General features: G+C 40.9%; 2 protein-coding genes across 21 annotated transcripts in view; one reads left to right on the top strand and one right to left on the bottom strand.

Moving 5' to 3' along the window:
* Nucleotides 1–13540, bottom strand: part of DNAJB4 (DnaJ heat shock protein family (Hsp40) member B4) — a 43780-nt gene extending 30240 nt beyond the window's left edge. Inside the window, exon 1 of the mRNA XM_060202227.1 lies at nucleotides 12993–13540. The gene's annotated coding sequence lies outside the window, so the exon portion shown is untranslated. The remainder of the gene's footprint in view (nucleotides 1–12992) is intronic.
* Nucleotides 13541–13871: 331 nt separating this feature from the next.
* FUBP1 (far upstream element binding protein 1) overlaps nucleotides 13872–26456 on the top strand; it is a 32169-nt gene continuing 19584 nt past the window's right edge. For 3 of the 20 annotated variants that reach the window (XM_060202217.1, XM_060202211.1, XM_060202210.1), the window contains exons 1-14: nucleotides 13873–14097; nucleotides 19259–19349; nucleotides 20158–20220; nucleotides 21025–21063; nucleotides 21485–21524; nucleotides 22643–22692; nucleotides 22908–22979; nucleotides 23106–23163; nucleotides 24206–24368; nucleotides 24458–24556; nucleotides 24674–24775; nucleotides 25025–25127; nucleotides 25219–25319; nucleotides 25646–25787. In XM_060202217.1, coding sequence (XP_060058200.1) covers nucleotides 13978–14097; nucleotides 19259–19349; nucleotides 20158–20220; nucleotides 21025–21063; nucleotides 21485–21524; nucleotides 22643–22692; nucleotides 22908–22979; nucleotides 23106–23163; nucleotides 24206–24368; nucleotides 24458–24556; nucleotides 24674–24775; nucleotides 25025–25127; nucleotides 25219–25319; nucleotides 25646–25787 — 1243 coding nt within the window. In that variant the 5' untranslated portion in view covers nucleotides 13873–13977. Of the gene's footprint in view, nucleotides 14098–19258; nucleotides 19350–20157; nucleotides 20221–21024; nucleotides 21064–21484; nucleotides 21525–22639; nucleotides 22693–22907; nucleotides 22980–23105; nucleotides 23164–24205; nucleotides 24369–24457; nucleotides 24557–24673; nucleotides 24776–25024; nucleotides 25128–25218; nucleotides 25320–25645; nucleotides 25788–26456 lie in introns of all 20 variants that reach the window. The other 17 variants (XM_016192993.2, XM_016192997.2, XM_016192994.2 and 14 more) reach the window with 11 other exon arrangements.

Here is a 26456-nt window from a genome sequence, read left to right as displayed (position 1 = left end):
GGTCCCCACCTACAGAATATAATGCAATACTGGAGTCTCTTTCTCCCTATCGCCCTTTCCTTTTCAATTTTCCTTGTCTCTATCCAATAAATAAATAAGCTTTTTTTTTTTTTAATCTAAAAGTTGGACAGGGAAAGCAGCCTAATGATGTAAAAGACTTTAATGCCTGAGGCTCCAAGCGCCCAGGTTCAGACCCCAGCACCACCATAACCACAGCTGAGCGGTGCTCTAGGGTTTCTCTCATAAAATTTAATAAACAAGATATTAAAAACAATCATACAGTTAACTTTTATTTTAAGAATAAATAATATGTGGTCCGGGAGGTGGGACAGTGGTAAAGCTTTGGACACTCAAGCATAAGGTCCCAAGTTCGATCCCCGGCAGCACATGTGCCAGAGTGATGTCTGGTTCTTTCTCTCTCCTCCTATATTTCTCATAAATAAAATCTTTAAAAAAGAAAAAGGAATAAATAATATTTTTAAATCTCTAGAGTTGGTGAGAGCTCACCTGAAAAAGCTCGAGTTCCCCACAGCATTAGGGGAAGTTTCAGTGCTGTGTTTTTTTTTTTCTTTTTTTTTTTTTAATGTTTATTCCTTTTGTTGCCCTTGTTTTATTGTTGTAGTTATTATTGTTGTTTTTGATGTCATCGTTGTTGGATAGGAGAGAGAGAAATGGAGAGAGGAGGGGAAGACAGAGAGGAGGAGAGAAAGATAGATACCTGCAGACCTGCTTCACCACCTGTGAAGTGACGCCCCTGCAGGTGGGGAGCTTGGGGCTCGAACCAGGATCTTCACACTTTGCGTCACCTATGCTTAACCCGCTGCACTCTTGCCCAACTCCCATCAGTGCTGTGGTTTCTTTCTTTTTTTTTTTTTTAAGATTTTATTTATTCATGAGAAATGATAGGAGAGAAAGAATCAGACATCATTCTGGTACATGTGCTGCCGGGGACTGAACTCAGGACCTCATGCTTGAGAGTCCAATGCCTCATTCATTGTGCCACTAGTGCTGTGGTTTCTATCTGAAAATGTCAGCCCAGAGTGCTATATCCCCTGGGACACAAAACTAACAAACAAACATCTAAAAGTAATATTTATCTTAAACAAATTTACTGAAAGCTTCATATGCTTTCAAACTTAAAGTTACTGCCTGTTTTTCTTCTTCTTCCCTTAACAGAGCACTGCTCATGCTCAGCTCTGGTTTATGGCTTGAGTTTGAGACATTTAGTGCCTCAGGCATGAAAGCATTTTTGCATAACAATTATGCTATCTTCTTAGCCCCAACTACCATCCTAACATGAAAAATTAGCTAACCTGCTAGAAACAATTACTGTAATTCATAGGAAAATAGTAAATTTTGCTTGTTTCTAAAATTTCTTATTATTTTCTTCTCAAATCCTTTCAAATGTCCTTTTAGAAAATGAAGTGAGAAAAATCAGCTAATAAGAAGCAACATAAAAAAACAAACAGATTCAGAAGGCAAATTCCAAAGAGATCACAGCTATAAATAGGCACAGAAATGTCAAGACAGAGAAACAAAGTTCTACTGGAAAACAACAACAAACTATATGCCAAGTAAGTTTTAGAATTCATACCCACAAATCCTTCGGATATCACTGACAATAGCCTTGTCTTCCAATTATGTATTTTACAAACTAAATGTAAAGTAGATACCATGATTAGAAAAATAGATGCTTTTGATTTGGTAGATAATTTCCCTGTTACCCCCCCCCAAAAAAAAAACATGAAACTTACTCCAGGGGGTGGGGGTAGATAGCATAATGGTTATGCAAAGAGACCCTCGTGCCTGAGGTTCCAAAGTCCCAGTTCAATCCTCTGCACCACCATAAGCAGTGCTCTGGTAAAAGGAAGGAAGGAAGAAAGGAAGGAGGGAAGGAAGGAAGGAAGGAAGGAAGGAAGGAAGGAAGGAAGGAAGGAAGGAAGGAAGGAAGGAAGAAAGGGGAGAAACTTAACTCCAATCACTGCTGCTTTATGTAGAAGTTATTCTGTTTTTTCATTTTTTTAGAAGGTATTCTAGGGGGGCTGGACTGTGGCACACTCAATTAAGTGCATATATCACCATGCACCAAGGACCCAGGTTTGAGCCCCTGCTCCCCACCTGAAGAGGGTTCTCATCACAAGCAGTGAAGCAGGTCTGCAGCTGCCTGTCTCCTCTCTATCTCCCTATCTTCTCTCCTCTCTCAATTCTCTCTGTCCTGCCAAATAAAATAGAAAAAAGAAAAAGAAAAAAAAAGGCCACCGGGAGCAAAAGAAATTCTATAATATACAGGAGATAGCATTTTTTTTTTTAAACCAGAGCATTGCTCAACTCAGGATTTTGGTGGTGCTGGCAATTGAAGTTGGGATCACTGGTGCCCCAGGCATGAATGTCTATTGGACTGCCACTGGTGCTATCTCCCTAGCCTTACTTTTAGATTTATTTATTTATTTTTCTTTTCCTTATTGGGGGCTTAATGATTTACAGTCACCAGTAAAATACAGTAGTTTGTACATGTGTAACATTTCTCAGTTTTCCCAATAACAATTTAACCCCTGCTAGGGCCTCTTCTAGCTAGAGGACGGACGGGTGAAATAGAAATGGTTCTGCAAAAAGACTCTCTCATGCCTGAGGCTCCCAAGTCCCATATTCAGTTTCTTCCACAACCATAAACCAATGCTCTGGTAAAAACAAGCTAATGGAAAAAAATGCAGTAGAAGTGACAGGAACTGGGGGTCGGGCTGTAGCGCAGCGGGTTAAGCGCACGTGGTGCAAAGCACAAGGACCGGCATAAGGATCCTGGTTCGAGCCCTGGCTCCCCACCTGCAGGGGAGTCGCTTCACAGGCGGTGAAGCAGGTCTGCAGGTGTCTATCTTTCTCTCCTCCTCTCTGTCTTCCCCTCCTCTCTCCATTTCTCTCTGTCCTATCCAACAATGACAACAACAATAATAACTACAACAATAAAACAACAAGGGCAACAAAGGGAATAAATAAATAAAATAAATATAAAAAATTAAAAAAAAAAAAGAAGTGACAGGAACTTATAAATATATGACCCAGGTGGGAGAGGAAAAAATAGACACATTATCACAAAGGGAAAATGAGAAAAGTAAATATGTTAATTTATTTTACATTTTGGTTTTGAGACTATGTACAAAATGAGTTTTGATGGTAGATGCAGACCAAGGTCTAAAAACACATTTGGGATGACATACAGGACCATTTTAAAGTAAGATATGAAACATACACATAGCTCCCATTACATGCTACAGAAGCTTATTACAGAAAGTGGCCCAGGAGGTGGTACAGTAGGTAAGTCATTAGGCTCTCAAACATGAGGGTCTGAGTTCAATTCCCAGCATTGCATGTGCCAGAGAAATGCTCTATTTTTCTTGCTCCTTTTCCCACTTTCATAGCTAAATAAATCTTTTCTCTTAATAAATTGTTATAACAACAATAACTACAACAATAAAAAACAAGGGCAACAAAAGGGAAAATAAATTTTTTAAAAATATAAGTCAGTTGTAGAATTATTAAAAATCACTTAAGAGGGAGTCGGGCGGTAGTGCAGTGCGTTAAGTGTAGGTGGCGCAAAGAGCAAGGATCAGCATAAGGATCCCGGTTTGAGCCCCCGGCCCCCCACCACAAGCGGTGAAGCAGGTCTGCAGGTGTCTTTCTATTCCCTTCTCTGTCTTCTCCTCTCTCCATTTTTCTCTGTCCTATCCAATAACAATGACATCCATAACAATAACGACTACAAAACAACAAAGGCAACAAAAGGGAATAAATAAATAAAATCACTCAAGAATTGGGTAGTAGAACAATGTTAGGGGAAGATAGCATAGTAGTCTTTCTTTTTTTTCCCAACCCCCAACCCCTTATTAGTCTTTCACAGGGCCAGGTAGTGCACCTGGTTGAGTGCACGTTAACAATGTGCAACAATTGAGCCCCCAGCCCCTACATGTGTGGGAGGAGATTTGCAAGTGATGAAGCAGTGTTTCATGTGTCTTTCACCCTCTTTATCTCCCCCTTCGCTCTTGATTTCTGGCTGTCACTATCCAATAAATAAATATTTAAAAAAATTTAAAGAGGCTGAGTGGTGGTGCACCTGATCATATATGCATTAGTTCAAAAAGATCCGGGTTCTAGTCCCTGGTCCCCATTTGCAAGAGGAAAGCTTCACAAGTGGTGAAGTAGGGCTGCAGGTATCTATCTGTCTCTCTCCCTCTCTCCTCTCAATTTCCCTCTGTCTCTATCCAATAATAAATAAATAATAATTAAAAAAATTTTTTTTTAAAAAAGTCTTTCCTATCTTGGGCTCCAAAATCCCAGGTTCGACCCTCACACCATCATAAGCCAAAACTGAGCAGTGCTCTAGTAGAAAAAATAAATAACAATTAACAATAATAACAGATGGCGTCACAAATGGTAGAACAGTATTTCAGGTGTCTATCTCCCATTCTTTCCCAATTTCTATCCAAAACTAACTAAATAAATAAACAAGAAAAAATAAGACAATTTTATTAGACTGAGGCTATCAGAAATTTCAATTTTTCAGCATTATTCCTAAAGCAATAGAAAGCTGGGAGTAACATGGAGTCTTTTTGGTTTGGCTGGTTATACAGACAAAAAGAAATTGAGAGGGAAGAAGGGAGAGAGACAACTGCAGCAATACTTCACTGCTCATGAAGCCTCTCCCCTGCAGGTGAAGACCAGGGGCTTGAACTTGGGTCCTTGTGCATTCTTTGAAAGTGGTAGCAAGTGCAGTCTACTAGGTGTACCCCCACTGCCACCTGCTCCATCTTTTTAATACTTATGCATTTAAAGTATTTTTAAAAGTTTTACTGTATTTTCTCTTTTGTTGCCCTTTTTTTATTGTTTTTGTAGTTATTATTATTATTACTGATGTCCATTGTTAGATAGGACAGAAAGAAATGGAGCGAGGAAGGCAAACGGGGAGAGAGAAAGATATAGACACCTGCAGACCTGCTTCACCGCCTGTGAAGAGACTCCCCTGCAGGTGGGGAGCCAGGGGCTCGAACCAGCATCCTTACTCTGGTCCTACTGTGTTACCTCCCGGCTCCCTTATGCCTTTATTTAATGAGAGAGAGACACACAAGACCATTGCTCAGCTCTGGTCTATGGTGGTGCTGGGATTGAAGTTGGGACAACAAAGCCTCAGGCATGAAAGTCTCTTACATAACCTTTATGCTATCTCCCCAACACTGTTGTCTGTTTGGGTTTTATATGTTATTTATTGAGCCAGTGAAATAGCTCACTTAGACCAGTGCGCTGCTTTGCCATGTCTGTGACCCAGGTTTGAACCCAGCTCACCATGGCATTGCAGGAAGCTTTGGAGCTGTGTTTTCTTTCACTGTCTGTTTCTCTGCGTTCTCTGTCTCTATTAAAAACAAAACAAAACAACAACAAAAAACTATATATATACTTGACAGCAAGCCAGAGAGAGAATGAGAGCTCCACTCTGGTACATGCGATACCAGGGACTGAACTTGGCATCTTACACATACGAGTCAGTTACTTACTGCTGCTAGTCACTTGCCTGGGTCCCGGGGACAGGTACAGTTTGCCAGCAAAGGTAGGCAACTCTAATCTTTTCTCAGTAAATACTGCTATTCGGAGGTCAGGAGGTGGTGCACCTGGTAGAGCATGTTATTACAAACAAGTGTGCTAACACTTGTGAAGGTAGGTTCAAGCACCCAGAACCTACCCCCTTCTCCCCTCTCAATTTCTATCAACCAAAAAAAAAAAAAAAGAAAAAGAAAAGAAAAGAAGATTACCAGGAGCAGTGGATTTGTTATGTAGGCAATGAACCTCAGTGATAACTTTGCTTAAAAAAATAAAACAAAAATAGACACTCAGATTCCTATGTTCTGATGCTGCTTCAAAGGACAGGTCCTGCATACAGACAGATTGCCAACCAGCCAAATGCACAGTATATATGTTCAGAAGGGACCTCTGTAGTAAAGATTTCCCCTCTCATTAGAGAACCCTGGAAAACTGAGGAATGGTAATTTAGTAAACTTCTCCCTCCTCCATAATCCAACTACCTTCACTGCCCTGGTCTTAAAAAGCAGAGAAAGGGAGCCAGACAGTGGTGCACCTGGCTAATCACGCACATCACAGTGCGAAGGGACGTGGGCTCAAGTCCCTGGTTCCCACCTAAAGGGCTAAGGCTTCACAACTGGTGAAACAGGGCTGCAGGTGTCTCTCTGTCTCTCTCCCTATCTTCCCCTCCCCTCTCAATTTTTGTCTCTATCCAATAATAAATGAATATTTTTTTTAAAAGAAAGAAAAGCAAATAAAGGGCTGGGGAAACAGTATAATGATATGCAAAGACTTTCAAGCCTGAGGCACCAAAGGTCCCAGGTTCAATCTGCAGCACCATTATAAGCCAGAGCTGAGCAGTGCTCTTGATAAAAAAAATAAATAAATAAATAAATAAAGAGAAATCTCTATTTGCAAAAAGAACTTCTGTCTCAAGTATCAATTGTTCCAGAAAAGTAACCTATAGAGACCTGTACTCAGAATAACAGAAAAGTATGATCTAATAACATTTGATACATTTTGTTTGTTGGGCCATTTTGGAGAGGAGTCCAATGTATAGACAAGCGGTATAAGCACTATCATACATGGCAATCCAGACGAAATATTGAAATTATTCATTCCTTGCCTTGAAAGGGCTTACAGTCTAGTTTGTGATGTGTTCTACAAACACATAAACCCCCAAATAATGTATTTGAAGAAATAGCACTAACTAATTAACATCAAAGCACTGCATACTTTATTTGACATACTAATCAAACCAATGGAATTAACAATACAGAAAACAATTGCTATGTTATAAAACATATGGGCTCATGTTCAGTGGGGAAGCAATTACAGAAGCCAGACCTTCCACCTTTTGCATCCCACAATGATCTTAGGTCCATACTCCCAGAGGGTTAAAGAATAGGAAAGCTATCAGGGGAGGGGATGGGATACGGAGGTCTGGTGGTGGGAATTGTGTGAAGTTGTACCCCTCTTATCCTATGGTTTTGTTAGTGTTGCCTTTTTATAAATAAAAAATTAAAAAAAAAAAACATATGGGTTCTGAGAGTCAGGTGGTAGCGCAGTAAGGATCCCGGTTGGAGCCCCCGGCTCCCCACCTGCAGGGGAGTCGCTTCACAAGCAGTGAAGCAGGTCTGCAGGTGTCTGTCTCCCCCTCTTCTGTCTTCCCTCCTTTCTCCATTTCTCTCTGTGCTATCCAACAACAATGACATCAGTAACAACAACAATAATAACTACAACAACAATGAAAAACAAGGGCAGCAAAAGGGAAAATAAATATAAAAAAAAAGAAAAGAACATATGGGTTCTTAATTTTTTCCTGCAACACATTCAGAGAAGCAGAGAGAGTGAGAAAGGCCATAGCACCAAAAGTTGCTCTCAGTGTGGTGGTGACCAGGTCTAAACCTGGGATGTGCTTATGGTGGAGTGGCACGCTATCCGAGTGAACTACTGCAGCAGTCTAGGTTCTTAAATTTTTGTAATTTATGTGGTTGGGAGGTGGTGAAGTTAGTAGAACAGCTTGAGCTCCCAGGTTCAACCATGGCACTGTATATGCCAGAATGATGGGTCTCTCCTCACTCCCTCTCCTTTCCAGTAAATATATGAAAGTGGAGAAGACAGTATAATGGTTATGCAAAAGATTTCATTTCTGAAATTCCAAAGACCCAGATTGAACTCCCTCCCCACCACTATCAGTCAGACCTGAGCAGAGCTCTGACAAAATAATTAAATATATATTCATCTATTATAAATAAATCTTTTTAATTGTAATTATTATTATCTCATATTAAGAGCTAGCTTCTCATAAAGAATTCTGGCCAGGCTGGGGAGACAGTATAATAGTAATGCAAAAAGCTTTCATGCCTGAGGCTCTAAATTCCCAGGTTCAATCCCCAACACTACCAGACTGATCAGTGTTCTAGCCTTTCTCTCTCATTAAAAATATATTTTTTTAAAGAACAAATGTTTTTAAAATTCACAGAATACTAAATTGTAGATCATATCCTAGAAATTACAGGGATACATACTTTTAAAGATAGATATTCCCATCCATTAAGGTCAGGCTGTCTGGATTCAAGTCATAGATTTAATACAAATTTGTGACCGTGAGCAAATCAGTCAGCCTATCTGTATGGTACCCCAGCAAATGAAGATTTTAATATTGCCTAGCTCAGAAAATGAATAAATTAAACACTGCTCATTAAATAGCAACGCATAAGGTTGCCTCCAGTTTTACCACTGATCTAGTTATTCTCTACAATGTTCCATACATTTGGTAACAACGTTATCACTTAAAATGTAAGTATCTCCTGCTTCCACTCAGACCTCACTAAATAGAATCTTGGAAACTTGGAACCAGAGAATATCATAGGGGCCAGGTGGCCGGTGCACCTGGCTGAGAGCACATGCTACGATGTACAAGGCCCCCAGTTTGAGCCCCAGGTCCCCACCTGTGGGCGGGGGAGCTTTGCAAGTGGTGAAGCAGTACTACAAGTGTCTCTTTCTCTTTCCCTATCTCCCCTTACCTTCTTGATTTCTGGCAGACTATCCAGTAAAGATAATAACAACATCAACAACAATAGAAATAGCATACAGGTTTATACAACAAAACTTCATGTCTGTGGCACCAAAAATGTATGTGTATGTGTGTGTGTATGTCAGAAGAGATATATATCATTAAGAACAGTAACTACATAACAATCTGATTAACATCTCAGACAACTTTAATGTGAAGTAGCTACTTTCCTTATTCTTAACCTGAATTTTTTAACACACTGAAAAAGGGGGGAGGGGCAATTTAAACAGCACAGTAAAGAGTGAAGTTATCAGATCTTGTTAGTATCATATACTTTTATCAGTTGAGAATTAGGAGGTAACTGATGGGCATAAGAGTAAAGTAAGGCAAGAAATCAGTACAAATTTTCCACTCTTGTGGTCCGGGAGATGGTGCAATGAATAAAGCATTGGAGGTCCGGAGTTCAATCCTCAGCAGCAAATGTACCAAAGTGATATTTGGTTCTTCCTCTCTCCTAGCTTTCTCATTAATAAATAAATACAATCTTTAAAAAAAAATTTCCCAGTGTAAATTGCTTGTTCAAAAAAAAAAAAGTGTGGGGATAGATAGTATAATGGTTATGCAAAGAGACTCTCATGCCTGAAGCTCCAAAGTCCCAGGTTCAAACCCCCACACCATAAGCCAGAGCTGAGCAGTGCTCTGGTAAAAAAAAAAAAAAAAAAAAAGTTAAAAAATAAATACATAAAACATTTTTAAAAAACGTTCCCTAACACTCATAAATAAAAATCTTAATATTCCAGGGAGTCGGGAGGTAGCTCAGCCGGTTAAGCGCACATGGTGCAAAGCACAAGGACTGGCAGAAAGATCCCATTTCGAGCCCGCCCCCGGCTTCCCACCTGTAGGGGAGTCGCTTCATAGGTTGTGAAGCAGGTCTGCAGGTGTCTATCTTTCTCTCCCCCTCTCACTGTCTTCCCCTCCTCTCTCCATTTCTCTCTGTCCTATCCAACAATGATGGCATTAATAACTACAACAATAAAACAAGGGCAACAAAAGGGAAAATAAATACTAAAAAAAACCCCTTAATATTCCACAGATTCAACTAATCTCAAAGTAAAAGGATGGAAAACTAGCACACAAGCTAATAGATCACAAAAAAGGAAAGGTACAGCAATTCTCATATCTGACACAACAGACTTTAAAATTAATAAAACAGTAAGATAGGGGTAGGCATTACTTAATGCTCAAAGGCTCCATCAACCAAGAGGACTTAACACTTACTAACATCTATGTACCCAGTGAGGGGCCATCTAAATAAACTTAACAAATCTAACACTGAGTGGACGGGGAGATGGTGCAGTGGATAAAGAACTAGACTCTCAAGCATGAGGTCCCAAGTTCAATCCTCAGCAGCATGTATACCAGAATGATGTCTGGTTCCTTTCTCTCTCTCTTCGTATCTTTCTCACTAATAAGTAAATAAAATGTTTTTAAAAATCTAAGTGAAAAGTTGATTAAGAAATAATGGCAGCGTTAAATACACACTACCATGTAGAAGCACGCACGTTTAAGTCCCGCCCCTTCCCCACCTACAAGGGCAAGGTTCATGAGCAAAGCATTGCTAGTAGCAACTCTCTCCCTCTCTCCCCATCCCCTCCTTTTCTCTGTGTTCTATCAAATAAAAAAAGGAAAGAAAAGAAATGGCCTCCGGGAGTGATGGATTCCTGGTGCTAGCACTCAACCCCAGCAATAACCCTGGTGGCAATAACAAATAGTAATCAGGGCTGGGGAGACAGTATAATGGTTATGCAAAAGGCTTTGATGCCTGAGGCTCCAAAGTCCCAGCACCACCATAAACCAGAGCTGAGCAGTGCTCTGGCACCCCGCTGTCTGTATCTTTCTCATTAAAAAAAATTTTTTTTTTAATAGTAATAGAAGAAAAAAAATAGGGGAATGGGAGAAGGCTGGAGAGATAGTTTAGTAGTTATGCAAAGACTTTCTTGCCTGAGGCACCATAAATTCCAGATCCAATCCCCAGCACCACCCTAAACCAGAACTGAGCAGAGGAAAAGGGAAAGGGGAAAGGAAAGGAAAAATAAAAATGACTGAGGTGCTAGTGAAATTGTTCACTTGCATAGTGTAATGAATGCCATGTGTGTCACCCAGGTTCTAGGATTGGAGGAAACTTCATTGCTGTGGTCTGTTTTACTCTCTCTCTCTATCTCTGCCAGAAGCAGTGAAGCTCCAGTGATGATGAAAAATAAAAAAAAAAAGTGTGTGGGGGGAGATAGCATAATAGTTATGCAGACTCTCATGCCTGAGGCTCCAAAGTCCCAGGTTCAGTCCCCCACACCACCATAAACCAGAGCTGAGCAGTGCTCTGGTTTAAAAAAAAAAAAGAAAGAATGAAAAAAAAAGTCAATTGGTAGCCAATAAATCTGAAAGTAATAGAGAATGTTGCCAGTACTATGCAGATGAAGATTTAAGAGCAATGGAAGAAAAAAAGCTATGGGGGCTGGGCAGTAGCGAATGGGGTTAAGCGCACGTGGTGCCACAACCCGCAGAAGGATCCCAGTTGAAGCCTGCGGCTCCCCACCTGCAGGGGAGTCGCTTCACAGGCGGTGAAGCAGGTCTGCAGGTGTCTATCTTTCTCTCCCCCTCTCTGTCTTCCCCTCCTCTCTCCATTTCTCTCTGTCCTATCCAACAATAATAATGGCAACAACAAGGGCAGGAGAAAGTAGCCTCCAGGAGCAGTGGATTCCCAGTGCAGGCAGAGCCCCAGCGATAAACTTTGAGAGAGAGAGAGAGAGAGAGAAAAAAAAAAAGTAATGAAATTTGGAATATGCTCCAGGTCTTTCTGATGTGTGGAAGGGCAGAAACCAAGGCTGACAAATGGTTTTTAATGTGGGGTAATTTTGTCTCAAACAGGATAACTGCAATATTGGGAACATTTCTGGATGTCTCAATTGTGGGAGGGTATTCTACTGACATCTGCGCCATGAGACAAGTTTGCTTTCTTTCTTGAACCAAGTGACTGAGCATAGCTGCATGTTCACTCAACCAGGTGCGCAAAAGCATCCAGCCCCTTGGCCTGCCAAGGTTATGTTAAATCTGAGTACTACTGGCAATACTTTAAATCTATAGTCCAACACATTCACTGCTTTTCCAAATATAAATCCCTCCCAAATTTAAAAGCAACAAAAAAGTTCATCAGAATTATAGTTACATGGTTGTTCAGAGGAAAATGGTATCTGTACAATTATAAGACTTATTTGGTGCCTTGAGCAAGCAGACACCTTACATTTAGGTATCAGGAAGTCAACACATCTCAAGTACTCTAAAGGGAGCAACGGGCAAAGTACTCTTTTCCACCTGACTCACAACACACAAAATGCTAAAGCTGCAAAAGTTCATTCTTTTAACATACAATTTTTTTTTTAATTTATTTGCTATTGGATTGAGAGAGAGAAATTGAGAAGGGGGAGAGATAGAGAGACAGAGACAGCTGCGGCCCTGCTTCGCCAGTCCTGAAGCTTTCCCCTTGCAGGTGGGGGCCAGGGGCTGAAAGCCAGGTCCATGCAAACTGTAATGTGAGCGCCTAACCCGGTGCCTCACCGCCTGGCCGCTGCCCCCCCCCCAAAAAAAAAAAAAAATTCCTTCTCTAAAAGCCATAATAAGGTTTTGGAAGAAAATGCCGACAGATTCCTAAAGCAGCTTTACAATTCTGGGAATTCTCAGTATCTATCTCATGCAGTAAATTACATGCCACTAGATGCTTTGGGAGGGTGTCCCGAGAGAAATCTGAAATGAATTCCTAATCATCTTTAAAAAAAAGAAAAAAAGAAAAAGGGGGGAATAAAAATCCGGACAGGCGAAGGCGCACCTGGTTACGTGCAAACATTACAGTGCGCAAGGACCGGGTTCGAGCCCCTGGTCCCCACGTGCAGGGGGAAAGCCTCACAAGAAGTGAAGCAGGGCTGCAGGTGTCTCCTTCTCTGTCTCCCTCACCCCTCTCAATTTCTGTCTGTATCCGATAATAAATAATATATATATATATATATATATTTTTAAACCAGAGCACTGGTTCGGCTCTGGCTTACGGTGGTGCGGAGGATTGAACCTGGAAACTTTGGAGCCTCAGGCCAGAGAGTCCCTTTGCATAACCATTATGCTATCCACCCTCCGCCCAATAAATAAAAAAATTTAAGAAGAAAAGAAAATAAAAAATCTACCGCTGGGGAAACGATTTTATAACATTACCTGACAGTGGGGGAAGATGGTATAGTGATCATGCAAAAAACCAAAAAACAAAAACATCCTGGGCTAAGGACCTCGTAAGTCCCAGGTTCCATACCTCTACACCAAGCACACGGGAGGGCTGTACAGAGAGCTGGTGAGAAATAAGTGACATTACCTGAGAATTCGCACTGGTTGGAGCTGGGGAAAAAAACAAAAACAAAACTACAAGTCTGAGTCCAATTTGATTAAATTTGAGGCTTACATGAGGCTCAGTCTCGACTATGGACACAGCCCAAACCGCTGCGAAGTGCGGTCAGCGCTGCGTGTCGGTTTGCAACAACCACAATGTCTTCTTTCTCTTTCTGAAGATAAAGGGCAGTCACGTGGTCACAGTCAATTCATTACACCGACATTTCAAAATCCTCTTGATAACTTAGCCTGAACTCAGCCCCCACTTGTAACCACGTAGACAGAAAATGCGGGGACACCCTACTACCCTGAAAAGCAAGCCGGGTTCTCGCTAGGCCGGGCGGGCGTCGTCGGCAGCATCACCCACGGTCTGCGGGCCGCGACTGTCCCCGCCGCCCTCCCCGCCGCGGCGCCGCGACGCTCTCGGGACACTGTGGCGTCGCCGTTATGCCGTCGACGTCACCCCCTTCCCCGAGGATACGCAGCCTCTGTGCAAAAGTCACACTCAACTCTACCGATAAGCTAAGACTCTCTCTCTTTTTTTTCCCTCCTTCCTTTTCGGCTTTCAGAAACTCGAGCTAACCACGATCGCCGCAAAGCGTCACCCTCCGGCCCAGAACTACAACCAGCCTCAACACCAAGAACGCGCGCGCAGAGGAAGCGCCAAAAAAAAAAAAAAAAAAATACGGTTCCTTCTCGCGAGCTCTGAAACAATTCTCGTGACCCGGCTCAGCCTCTCGTTTTTTGTTTTTTTTTTTCCTCCCTTCGCTCCACGCCCCCTACACACACCCTCACGGCATTGCGCTGCTTGAAAACATCGCGAGATTTCCCTATTGGAGACCCCGCCCCTTTACGGCACGATGGTCGCACAAGAATGTGATACGGCTTCGGCCGCCGCCATTTTCTTTCTTTCTTAGCAGTTGGCTGAGAGGTCTGTGCGAAGAAGCAGTAGTGGCTTCTATACTATAGAAATGGCAGACTATTCAACAGTTCCCCCGCCCTCCTCTGGCTCAGGTGGTGGTGGAGGCGGCGGCGGCGGCGGCGGCGGAGTTAACGATGCTTTCAAAGATGCCCTGCAGAGGGCCCGGCAGGTAAGGCTGGACCGCGCGGCGGGATCCCCGACAGCTCACGGTAATGGGCCGCTGGCGGAGTAGGCCGCTACTTCCCGGCCCTGAAGGAGGGGGGAAGAGTTAAAATGAAAAAATTAAAGAGTGGCCATCCATCGAGGCGTGCCACGTGCGGACACATCCACGTCTCTCCGCTGGGATAAGACGGATTGGCGGCTGGGCCGGGGTTCTGTGTTCCTCGCCGTGTGAGCCGCCAACGCGTGCGCCTCTCCTCCAAGATGGCTTGAGGTCTTTTTCCGCACGTCTCGGCGCTGAGGGGGGTGGCGAGGGGGGAGCCGGCGAGTAACTTCTCGGCGTTTCCCTTGCCTCCGGGTGGACACATTCCTCCACGGGACAAAGCGCACGTAGTTTTTACACACACGACACAATGGAAGCTTCTGGTAACGAGCCGGGGGTGGGGGTGGGGGGACCACAGGAAAGGGACCAGGGGCTGGGGGACGGAGCTTCGATGACGCCTCGCTCGTCACCCCTGGGTTTCATTCACGTTCACGCCGATCAAGGGAAAAGAGAACTAGCGACCCGGGTCGGGGAGTCAGTCGGTCCTCGGCTCTGGGCGGGATCGGCGCGGCGGCCGCTTCCGTGCTTCCCTCCACATCCACCCCTCTTTCTCTTTTATTTCCCTCAAAGTGGCTTCAGACCCACGAAACCCGGTTTCCATTCGAATGTGCCCCTCGGGGCCGAGCGGTAAAATGACCGGAGCTCCTCTTTTGTCTGGAACGTGGGTGCGCGCTCTGGCCCCGGAGGGCACTTTTTTCTCGTCCCGAACGAAAGCCATTTCCGAGTGAGTGTCCTCCGGGAAAGGTGCAGGGCGGCGGCGGCGCCTGCTCCTATGGAGTTGTGAGGGGCTCATGTGAAAGCCGGAATGTTAAACAAGTCCCGGGACACTTTTAGGTGCTCGGCGTAATTCTTTTACTGTGCTGCAGACTCCTTAGATACTGGCGGGGTGTTTTTGAACGCGAACTGGCTTTCTGCCTTTTAGGAAGCTGATCAAAGGATCAGGGCAAATGAACAGTTCGGGGCTGACACTTTGAGCGGGGAGTACACGCGACCGAGCGCTTTTGTTCTGTGAGCTGTATGGAGGGCACCACCGGCGTGGCGCGCCCAGCTTCCAAAGTGAGCTCGATTAGTAGAGAAAAGAAATGGTATGTGTGAAGGCATGTATAAGAAGAAAAAGGAGAAGCAGCAGCAGCAGGCAGCTGCTAAGAAGGTCCAGGGATAGCTGATCTGAGAGTCCCAAACTTGGCTTTTGAATTACTCTTACTGATTGCATTGCTGGTTGCCTCTGTCAATGATAGCTGTTTACTTCATTAAGGAACTGGAATATAAGAAGTTCTTGAGCTGAAGGGAAAAGTCGGTTAATATCTGAGCCACTTTTTCCGTAACTGCATTAAAGGATTGTATTTCCAAGTCCCCAGCTAGCCTTGTGTCTTTGCTCAGTAGGGTCTTTGAAAGGAAGGAGTGTAAGAACAGCTTCTTGCCCTGAAACAACAGTGTGTTGGGGGGAGTCACCGTTGGCATGCATGCAGGAAAATGGACAGATGATTGGGATTCCAGGCCCCTACTTGTGGTGCTTACACTAGCTGACGGTTGCCATTTGGTAAATTAGGCTGTTGCCCAATCTACACCCCCCCTCCGATTTCTGATGATTTGTTTTTCAACATGAAACTTTCAGATTTTAATGATTACCTGTGAGTTCATTTCAGCAGTATAAGGGCATAAGGCTGTTACTCTAGGGTTTTCAATTCATATATATTTTTTTAATTGGATAGGACAGAGAAATTGAGGAGGGGAAATAAAGATATCTGCAGATCTGCTTCACCACTTATGACGTGAGCACCCCCCCCACACACACACACACACACACACTTGCAGGTGGGATCTGAGGCTGGAACCCTGACCTTGTGCTTCCTTGGTAATAAGTGGGCTTTACTGGGTGCCAGGCCCCCTCAATTCATAGTCTTTATTTTATTTGTATATTTCAAGTTGTAATCCCAAAGAGTGAAGTTGGGGTCCTTAGATTATTAGGCCTTTGTTGATCACACTAAACAAGTCCTCTCTGAAACATTGGAGATTAAAATGTATCCAATTTCTCCTTGAAGGCATGGCAGTGACACACCTGGTTAAGAGCAGGTTATCATGGCTACAGTGTACAAGGCCCCTGGTTCAAATGGGGTCCACTGGTGGACTCCACAGAAGGGAAGTCTCACAGGTGGAGAAGCAGTACCACTGGTACTGTCTACCCTTCCTTCTCAATTTCTGCCTCTCCAAAAATACATGTTTAATTGTTCTTTTAAAATATTTACTTCCTTCAGTGAAATTCCTTTTTTTATCAAAGCACTACTAGTCTCTGGTTTATGTTGCTAAGGAGATTGAACCTGGCACTTTGGAGCCTCAGGCATGAGTCCCTTTGCATAACCATTATGCTATCTACACCACCTTTATTCTTGAAATCTCTTAATTGTAAGTGAATCTGACTGAACCAAGTTCTTTCAATGTTGTAAAAGTTTTGTAGAAGAGGATTGTTGAGGGCCGGAGTAGATATACCAGGGTCCTATATCTACTATCTATCTATCTATCTGTCTGTCTGTCTTTTTGAGAGAAACACCAGAGCACTGCTTAGCTCTGGCTGATGGTGCAGGGGATTGAATCTGGGACTTGGGAGCCTCAGGCATGAGAGTCTGTTGCATAACCATTATGCTATCTCTCCCACCCTATTGACTTATTTTAAAAGTGAATACAGAAGCTTCATTCAGTGCAGTGGGGGCCAGGCTTGTACCTGAGGTCACAAACATGATAAGGCAGCACACTTTTGGAGTGTGCTACTTCATTTACCCATACTGTTGACTTTTCAAATACCATTAATCTTGTCAGTGATAAATGGCACCTGTGTATGATTTTTTTTGTGACAGTATAGTACGATTTGATCTCTTGAAAGTAAGCAAAGATGTCTGTATTGTAGAAAGGGGGCCAGTTACTATCTGGTAATATTTCTTCATCACATTCTAGTTGGTGAGAACTGAATTTGTCATAACCCTGCTCATAGTAGTTATGCAGTTAATAAAAACTTTATTGAGTCAAAATAGTAATGAAATCCATTTCCTTAATACCTGGTTATGTGGCTCAAGAAAATCCTAGGGAAACAAAGAGAAGTAACATACCTTATTCATCCATGGACACAATTCTAACAAGTAGAATGTTAACTGTCTTAGACAGAAGCAAATAAAAAATAGCTTAATTGTTACAAAGACATCTAGTTGGGGGCAGGAAAGTGGCACACCTGGCTGAGCACACAAATTACTGTGTGCAAGGACTCAGAGCAGGCCTGCAGGTGTCTTTCTCACTCCCTCTTGAACTTACCCCTTCCATCTCAACATCTCTATACCATTTAATAAAGAAGAATTTTAAGAAATCTAGTTAAAATTATAATTTGAACTCCTGTAGACTGCTTTACAATTTAATTGTGCCATACCTGTTCATAATTATTTATATAAATATTATAGATTCTGTGCTAGGCCTATCTTGTATTCATTTTATTCTTGCAGCCCTCTTTCACTTGACTAGGATAGTTTAAGAACTACTCAGTGAATAGGATGTGTACGTATCCTTGTAGCAGATCCTTGGAAGTTGAGGAGTACTACTCTGCAAACTTGTAGACCTGCGTTTAGGTACCCATAGCCTAAGCCGCTTTTTAAAATTGGTAATACTGTTTTTAAAGATTTTTTAATATTTATTTCGTTTTTATTGTAGTTATTTTTATTGGATAGGACAGAGAGAGATGGGGAAGACAGAAGAGAGGGGGAGAGAAAGATAGATACCCGCAGATCTGCTTCACCATCTGTGAAGCGACTCCCCTGCAGGTGGGGAGCCAGGGGCTTGAACCAGGATCCTCACGCTGGTCCTTGTGCCTCGTGTCACGTGTGCTAAACCCGCTGCGCTACCGCCCAACTCCCAGTAATACTATTTTCTTTGGCCTCAAGTACTTTTAACAGCAGTACTTTTTTTAAATCTTTATTTAAATTTATGGGATAGAGACAGCCAGAAGTTGAGAGGGAAGGGGGAGATGGGGTGAGAGACAGAACATTGAAGCACTGTTTCACCACTTGTGAAGCTTCCCCACTGCAGGTGGGGACCAGAGGCTTGGACACAGACACTTGTGTGTTGTAACATATACACTCAAACAGGTGTGCCACCCCCCCAGCTGCATAATTTTTTTACGCTACTTTGCCCTGAAGGTGGGGATCAGGGACTTGTTCTTTTTTCTTTCATTTTTGAGATTGAGGAGAGGATGGGGGAGGGAAAGAAAAAAGGATATCTACAGCACTGCTTTCACCACTTCTGAAATATCTCCCCCCTGCAGGAGGGGACTTGAACCTTTGCAGTGCTTTAAATTCTTAGTATTTCAGGGTTTTGATGTTACATATTTTATATTCCATACACTTTCCAGTTTGGTCAAGCCATATTCTCAAGTATAGATGTCATTTCATTGTTTACTTTCTTGGACAGTCCAGCCTTAGGGTCCCACAAAGTGTTCACATTCTTTGCATCTACATACATCCCTTAAAGAGAAAAGAAAACTGTGGAGATGACGAAATTAAGATCCATATTTTTCTGAAAGATACTTGGTTAGTCTTGAAAAGGTTATGAATTGACTACTTCCACATAGAAAAGTGCTGCTCCCGGACCAACCTTTTTCTTTTTGCTTCAGACATAGACAGCCTTGGCACCACATGGCATGCGCATGCCTGTGGTATGGCACTGGAAGAAGCTGGTGCTATGGTGGATATCACATATAATACATAAGGCCCTAGCTCTGCAGAGAGGAGAGATACCACAGCACCAGAGCTTCCCACCTGAGCTATGGAACTCCCATGAAGGATTGGGCCCTGAATCTGGACTGCATATGCGTATTATCTTTATTGGATAGAGACAGCCAGAAATCTAGAGGGAAGACGCACAGCTTACCACTTGCAAAGTCGTGTGTGTCGTCTCCTTCCCACCACCTGACCTCAGGTGTGTGTGATATTTTTAAGTGGAGGACATTAAGGAATAAAAACGTTGTAATACTGATTAGTGTGGAGCTGTTACAGTGATGGTATCAAGTGATGGCATGTTTTTGTTTTCCAAGATTGCAGCTAAAATTGGAGGTGATGCTGGTACATCACTGAATTCAAATGACTACGGTTATGGAGGACAAAAAAGACCTTTGGAAGATGGAGGTAAGTTATAGTCATAAATATTGTAATTGTTAACATAGTCAAACTACTACTAGTATTTTTGAAAATTTTCATTCAAGCCTTACTTTCATTGTAAGCTCCTGAAGTTGATAGGTTTATATATGTCTCAAGGACAGGGGAGAAAAGCCTAGAGAAGGTAGGTAAAATCTGAGTCAAATAGCAGAATTTGTGTTATTTAGGAATGTATCGTTTTCTCTCCTTTTGGAGTATGTCAGATTGACATTTGCACAGACAATGTATTAGTACACTGAAAAGGAAAACAAGACTATAAAATGCTTAGGAGACATTTCACTAGTTTTTCTCATCCAGCATGAACTGCTTTTTGTATGCTCTGTTTGCATTATTTCATATCTCACTTTAAAGGTTGAAGATACTGTAGTTTACTGGTCTTGTGTGTTGTGAGTTATACTTTTTTCCCCCAATGTTTCTTGTTTTGTTATCTGTATCAGGTTTAACATGAAATGTGGCTTAAAACAGATTTACAGTGCCTTTATTTTTAAAAAAAACATAATTATTGAAACTTCGGAATTTAGAAGTCTACACTTTTTTGTTTGCTTACAACTGATGTTATGATTTTTTGCCTTTTTAGTTTTTTTTTTTTTTTTTTTAAGGATTCTGAATGAGCCTATAGAATGTACTTGTAGTTTTGACCAAGATTGCGTGGTTTCTTCTTATTTAAGTGTCTTCCATTTATAGTGAGGTCTTAAATATACAAAGAAAAAAAAAGAAAAAATGAGCTAATGATGCTTCAGATGTTGTATGTAATGTATTCTTTTTATTTTATGTGTAGATGGCTCTTGGACAAGTCCGAGCAGTACAGCACACTGGGAGGGAATGCCCTCTCCTTTTAAAGGCAGGAATTTTTATTTATTACCTGTGTTTAGTATGTAAACGTGAAGTAAACCAGTGGATTCTTAAATGGATGGACACAACTATTTCTTGAATTCTGTGTCTGAAGTTTGCTGTTCAACATTCTGATGTTTAATCATCATTTAAACTTGAAGGGGGGAAGAAAATGTAGTACTTTCAGCTGTAGGTTGCCTATTAACTAAGGTATGCAATGTATTCATCTGTGTAAAGGATGTAGACGAAAGGTGTTGTGTAGTTGCTTTGATATTTTCTGCTGAAGTTTATACTGTGAAATGTTTGGTTAGGAAAAATAAAACATAGCTTTTGAGGGTGCTTTGCAATGTGATTTTTGTTTTTTAAGTTTAATTTGCATAGCTCTGTGGTCACTGTCAGGTAACTCAACTTAATGTGTCAGATTTTTTACACTTTGGTGAGTTTTTTTCTTCCGATCTTTAGTTCCTACAATGGGAAGGAAGCATCATTAGCAGTTAGCATGTGATATTTTGCTAGTAATGATCAGATATACTTTGTTTTATATCATGCAGAAGTGTTTAGTAGTAAATTCACCATTTGATACAATACAAATGAACTTTTTAATGTCTGTGCATCTTTGAGTTACGGAAAAAATGAAAAGGCAATACAATTTTCATTTTCCTTTATGTTTGACATTTAACACTTTGGGTTCAAATAATAAACCATCCTGCAGCCATTTTAGTACGTTATCTGGTATTCTTGCTTGGGCACAGGGGAGCTAAATCAGACATTTGTATTTAGTGGCAAAAAAATTGAAAGACTCTTAATTTTGCAGATCAGCCTGATGCTAAGAAAGTTGCTCCTCAGAATGACTGTAAGTATTTTTTTTTAAGTTGGATTAAAAACTAAAGTGACTGCATAGTCTTGTATTTTAGAGTGCTTTTAAAGTTAAAGGTTTGAATGTTTAGGATGCCTAACTTGAATCTCTTTGCTAATATGTTGTATCTCATCTTTATAGTGTCCCACTTAGTTTAGGTGTACAGATTTTATTTCTGCGGTATTTTACATGCTTTGTTTTATTACTCTATTTCTTAATCTGTGCTTGCACCTAAAAACAAAATGCAGTTTATTCCTCTACCACTAAATTTCCTTGCCCACTATCAATGGTTTTAAATATTTTCCATAAAATTTTAATATCTTTAAAATTATATGACAGGGAAAGATTTTTAGAGTAGCTTGATATGACTGTATTATTATGTGAACTTAAATCTTCTAATTTTCATTTAATTTGGTAGCTTTTGGAGCACAATTACCACCGATGCACCAGCAGCAAAGGTAATAGCATGCTTTTCAAAAACTACTTCATATGATTTACTGAATTGTATGCATAAACACAACCAACTAGTATGTAGCAAATATGGTCCACTTTTTTGTGTACTCATAGTTCATCTCCTTTGATTTAAGATAAACTATGGTCATTTTTTTCTCTTAGTAGTGTCATACACTTGTTTTTTTTAAAATACAGCTGGAATTAGCCACATTTTAGGGAGAACTATAGTGAACAGAAATAACCTCAAACAAGCATCACTCAGTTCCCTTGTGCTCACACCTTCTTGTTGATTGCCACCTAACTTTAGAGTCTGACTTTAACAGGAGGCAGGTGGTTCAGTGGTGGAGAGGATACTTTGCACATAAGACCGTGGGTTCATTATTTGGCATGGCATGAAAACAACACACATTAAAACATCTATTAAGGTCATGTTTTGTTTGTGAATAATATGTTCTTAGAAACCTGTTAGTATAGGCCATTGAAAGTCATACATTAATGAGAAAGATAGGAGGAAAGATCCAGACATCCCTTTGGTACATGTGCTGTTGTGGACTGAACTCAAGATCTCAAGCTTAAATGCTTTTTTTTCAACAGTAAATACAAAAGTTTGTACATGCATAACATTCCCCAGTTTCCCATATAACAGTACAACCCCCACTAGGTCCTCTATCATTCTTCATGGACCTGTATTCTCACCACCTACCCACCCCAGAGTCTTACTTTGGTGCGAAGCTTAAATGCTTTATCTACTGTGCCACCCCCCAGACTATTAGACTTTCATTATTAGTATTTTGTTAAAGATTTTATTAATGAGAAAGGAGAGAGAAGAGCCAGACATCACTCTGGTATGTGTACTGCTGGAGATTGAACTCAGGACCTCATGTTTGAGAGCCCAATGTTTTTATCCACTGCACCATCTCCCAGACCACACATTGTTAATTAGCCTTTTTGGGGGTGGGGGGGCATCATAGGTGCATTTCCACTATAGCATGACTCTTACATGTGCACGTGTGCGCGCACACAAGACTGAAGCTTCCTATACAATGTGGTCGGGTCTGGGCTCAGTTTAAAAAACATTTTTTTCCTTTGAGGAAAATTGTTAGTTTCTGTTATTTCTTAGCAGGTCTGTAATGACAGAAGAATACAAAGTTCCAGATGGAATGGTTGGATTTAGTAAGTAATGATTTCTTTGTTTTTAATGATGGGGTTAATGTTTTGCAATGCAGTCATTGACATATGCATACAATTTCATCAAATAATAGGCCCCCAGAGTTTCTTCCTATCCACCCACCTTTTTGCTTTGGTGCGATACAATAATCACATTTTTTAATGCTTGAAGATAGCCAAACATTTTGTCAGCAAATAATTTTCTCTTTTTTTCTTACCAGTAATTGGTAGAGGAGGTGAACAGATATCCCGCATACAACAGGAATCTGGATGCAAAATACAGATAGCTCCAGGTAACTGCTTTTATTTTCTTTCAGAAATGACTAGAAATTTATCCTGATGCTCTTAAATTACCATTGAAAATTATGTTGCCTGTTAATCTTGACCTAGGTCTTTTTGTTTGTTTTTTTTAATTGTAGATAGTGGAGGTCTTCCAGAAAGGTCTTGTATGTTAACTGGAACGCCTGAATCTGTGCAGTAAGTATGAGAGAAATCTTTTGCCTTGTGCCAGCCTTCCCTTCTCATTACAATTTGAAAAAGCCTCAGACGTGAAAAGTTGCAGGTGCATGCAACTCCTGTACTCTCCTCTGCCCTCTACCTGCCACCTTTGTCATTTTATTTACCATGGTTTCCAACACTGTTTTACTGTCTCATTTCTGTTCTTTCAGCACTAGATAAATTTCTCATTTCTCATTTGAGTTGCTTCAGTCAGTTTTGTTAGTTTGTTTTTTACCAGAACACTGTTCAGTTCTGGCTTGTGGTTCGGGGGATTGAACCTGGGATGTTGAAGCCTCAGGCATGAGAGTCTATTTGCATAACCATTGTTATCTACCCTCCGCCCCCCCCCTTTTGAAAAAAATTCCCATTCTTTCTGAAATATTTTCGTGTGTGTGTGTGTGTGTGTGTGTGTGTGTGTGTGTGTGTGTGTGTGTGTGTGGAGTCACTCTCAACTACTTTCAGGTCTTGACTCAAATCTCATCAATAAGGTCTCCATTTACTCATCTTGTGTAAAATGGCATTTCTTGATGCTCTGTCATTATTCTTTTGATTTTCTTTACAGCACTTGGAAATTGTTATTTGGCATGCTACTTTAATAATGAAATAAAACCAGTACTACTGGAACTCACTTTTTATTCAATGTTAATTATCTCAATGCCTAGAATGGTACTTTCCTGTATCATGTAGTTGACCTTGAGTGTTTGCTGAATGTGTAAAATTTTAATTGAAGGAACAAACTGATCTTTTAAATGTAAGCACATCATTTAATTCTTGAAGGACTCTGCATACTCTGATATAAAGTGCTACTCAGAGTTTCCAGAATATTCTAAAAACTGAACATTAGCCTTACAAGTTTGCTATATAACTTCTGTTTGGGGCCTGATGACTTTTTTTTTAAGTGTTAGGATTTAGCTTTAGACCACCTGAACCTGTATTGGGATAGAAGGAGTATTTGAATGTTACTTTATACTTACTTCAGGTTATACTGCAACTTAATATTTGACTTCTAATGTATTAACAGATCAGCAAAACGATTATTGGACCAGATTGTTGAAAAAGGAAGACCTGCCCCAGGTTTCCATCATGGTGATGGACCAGGAAACGCAGTTCAAGAAATAATGATTCCAGCTAGCAAAGCAGGACTAGTGATTGGAAAAGGGGGAGAGACTATTAAACAACTTCAGGTAGTATGTTTATATAATAATTAGATATTTTGAAGCCAGTTTCATTCCATTCTCCTTTGTTTAACACATTTGATTTTTGTGATTAACAGGAACGTGCTGGAGTGAAAATGGTTATGATTCAAGATGGCCCTCAGAACACTGGTGCTGACAAACCTCTTAGGATCACAGGAGACCCATACAAAGTTCAGGTAAACTTAGTTATAGGTTTTACAAAGACCATGGGTTGTAAAACATGAAGGGTTGTTCTATTCCTTATGGCCTTTCTAAATTGGGTGATTTTTTTTCTTTTATATATATACTTTCAGCAAGCCAAGGAAATGGTGTTAGAGTTAATTCGCGATCAAGGTGGTTTCAGAGAAGTTCGAAATGAGTATGGGTCAAGAATAGGAGGAAATGAAGGAATAGATGTAAGTAGAAATGCCTGTTCAGTCACTAAGCTGGAAAGGTATTTTTCCCCTTATTCCACTTAGACTTCTCAAACCTTGTTCCCTTTCCCCCTTTCAACCTTAAAAAAAATACATTGTACTTTGCATATAAGCACATTGTATATATTTTCCTACTTGTTATAAACCTAATGCTATTTATATCACTTCATTTTGGGCAGGCTATTTTTTCAGGAAACGGCTTTCTCAATATTTAGCTTTTATCTTCTTCAGGTCCCTATTCCAAGATTTGCTGTTGGCATTGTAATAGGAAGAAATGGAGAGATGATTAAAAAAATACAAAATGATGCTGGTGTTCGAATTCAGTTTAAACCAGGTAAGTACATAAATGTAATTATCTGAGTCTTAGTACTAATTACTTTTGAATCAATATTCAGTTAATCCAATTTGTTTTTCTCTTTTTGAAGACGATGGGACGACACCTGATAGAATAGCACAAATAACCGGACCTCCAGACCGATGTCAACATGCTGCAGAGATCATCACAGACCTTCTTCGGAGTGTTCAGGTTTAACAGAATGCTAATTTCATTTCAAGTATACTGTGCTTTCTTAAATGTGAAAGTGATAATCCCTTCGTGATTTTTTAAGATTCTATTTCACAATACTTTATTAGCAGCTAGGAAGCTTAAAAATTAATTTGTGCAAGCCAAAAGTATATACACTACTTTATCCACCCTCGTATAAAAGTGGTTATTTTGTTACTGCTTTTTGGACTGATTACCCAGATTTCAATCTGAATTAGGAAAATGAAAGTAGAAGAAAAATAGGCACATAATATATTTACCATGGAAAGAAGTTGTGCTGATTTTGATTTTATTTTCCCACTCTCCAGGCTGGTAATCCTGGTGGACCAGGACCTGGTGGTCGAGGAAGAGGCAGAGGCCAAGGCAACTGGAACATGGGACCACCTGGTGGATTACAGGAGTTTAATTTCATTGTACCAACTGGGAAGACTGGATTAATAATAGGAAAAGGCAATGTATTTTAAAACACTTACAAATGTGTGGTTAAAATTTTCACAGGATGGTGGTGCTCACCCAGTGAGCGTACACCTTACCATCCACAAGGACTTGGGTTTAAGCCCACAGCCCCCACCTGCGAGAGGAAGCTTCATAAGTGGCAACGCATTGCATATGTCTTTGTATCGGCTCCACACCCCTCTCAACTTCACTTCTGTTGTTATTTTTGTTTTATTGTTACTATTTTTACAAGAGCACTGCGCCGCTCTGGCTTATGGTGGTACAGGGGATTGAACGTAGGGATTTGTCGTGTCTGGTATGAGTCTGTTTGCATAACCATTATGCTATCTACCTCCACATTTTTTAAATTACCATTTTTTATTGGATAGGCAACCAGAAATCAAGAGGGAAAGAGGTAACAGACAAGGAGAGAGACACCTATAGCACTTCTTGACTACTTGCAAAGCTTTCCCCCTACAGGTGGGGAGCAGGGTCTTGAACCGGGTCCTTAAGAGCATTAGTTTATATTACTATTACCTGTGAAACCAATTTAAATAAAATTTTTTAAATTTATTTCTTTATTGAGGAATTAAATGTTTTACATTCAACAGTAAATACAATAGTTTGTACATGCATGACATTCCCCAGTTTCCCATTTAATAATACAACCCCCACTATGTCATT

Source organism: Erinaceus europaeus, chromosome 11 (assembly GCF_950295315.1).
Source record: "Erinaceus europaeus chromosome 11, mEriEur2.1, whole genome shotgun sequence".
NCBI lineage: Eukaryota > Metazoa > Chordata > Mammalia > Eulipotyphla > Erinaceidae > Erinaceus > Erinaceus europaeus.
This window is presented reverse-complemented; position numbering and strand designations above follow the sequence as displayed.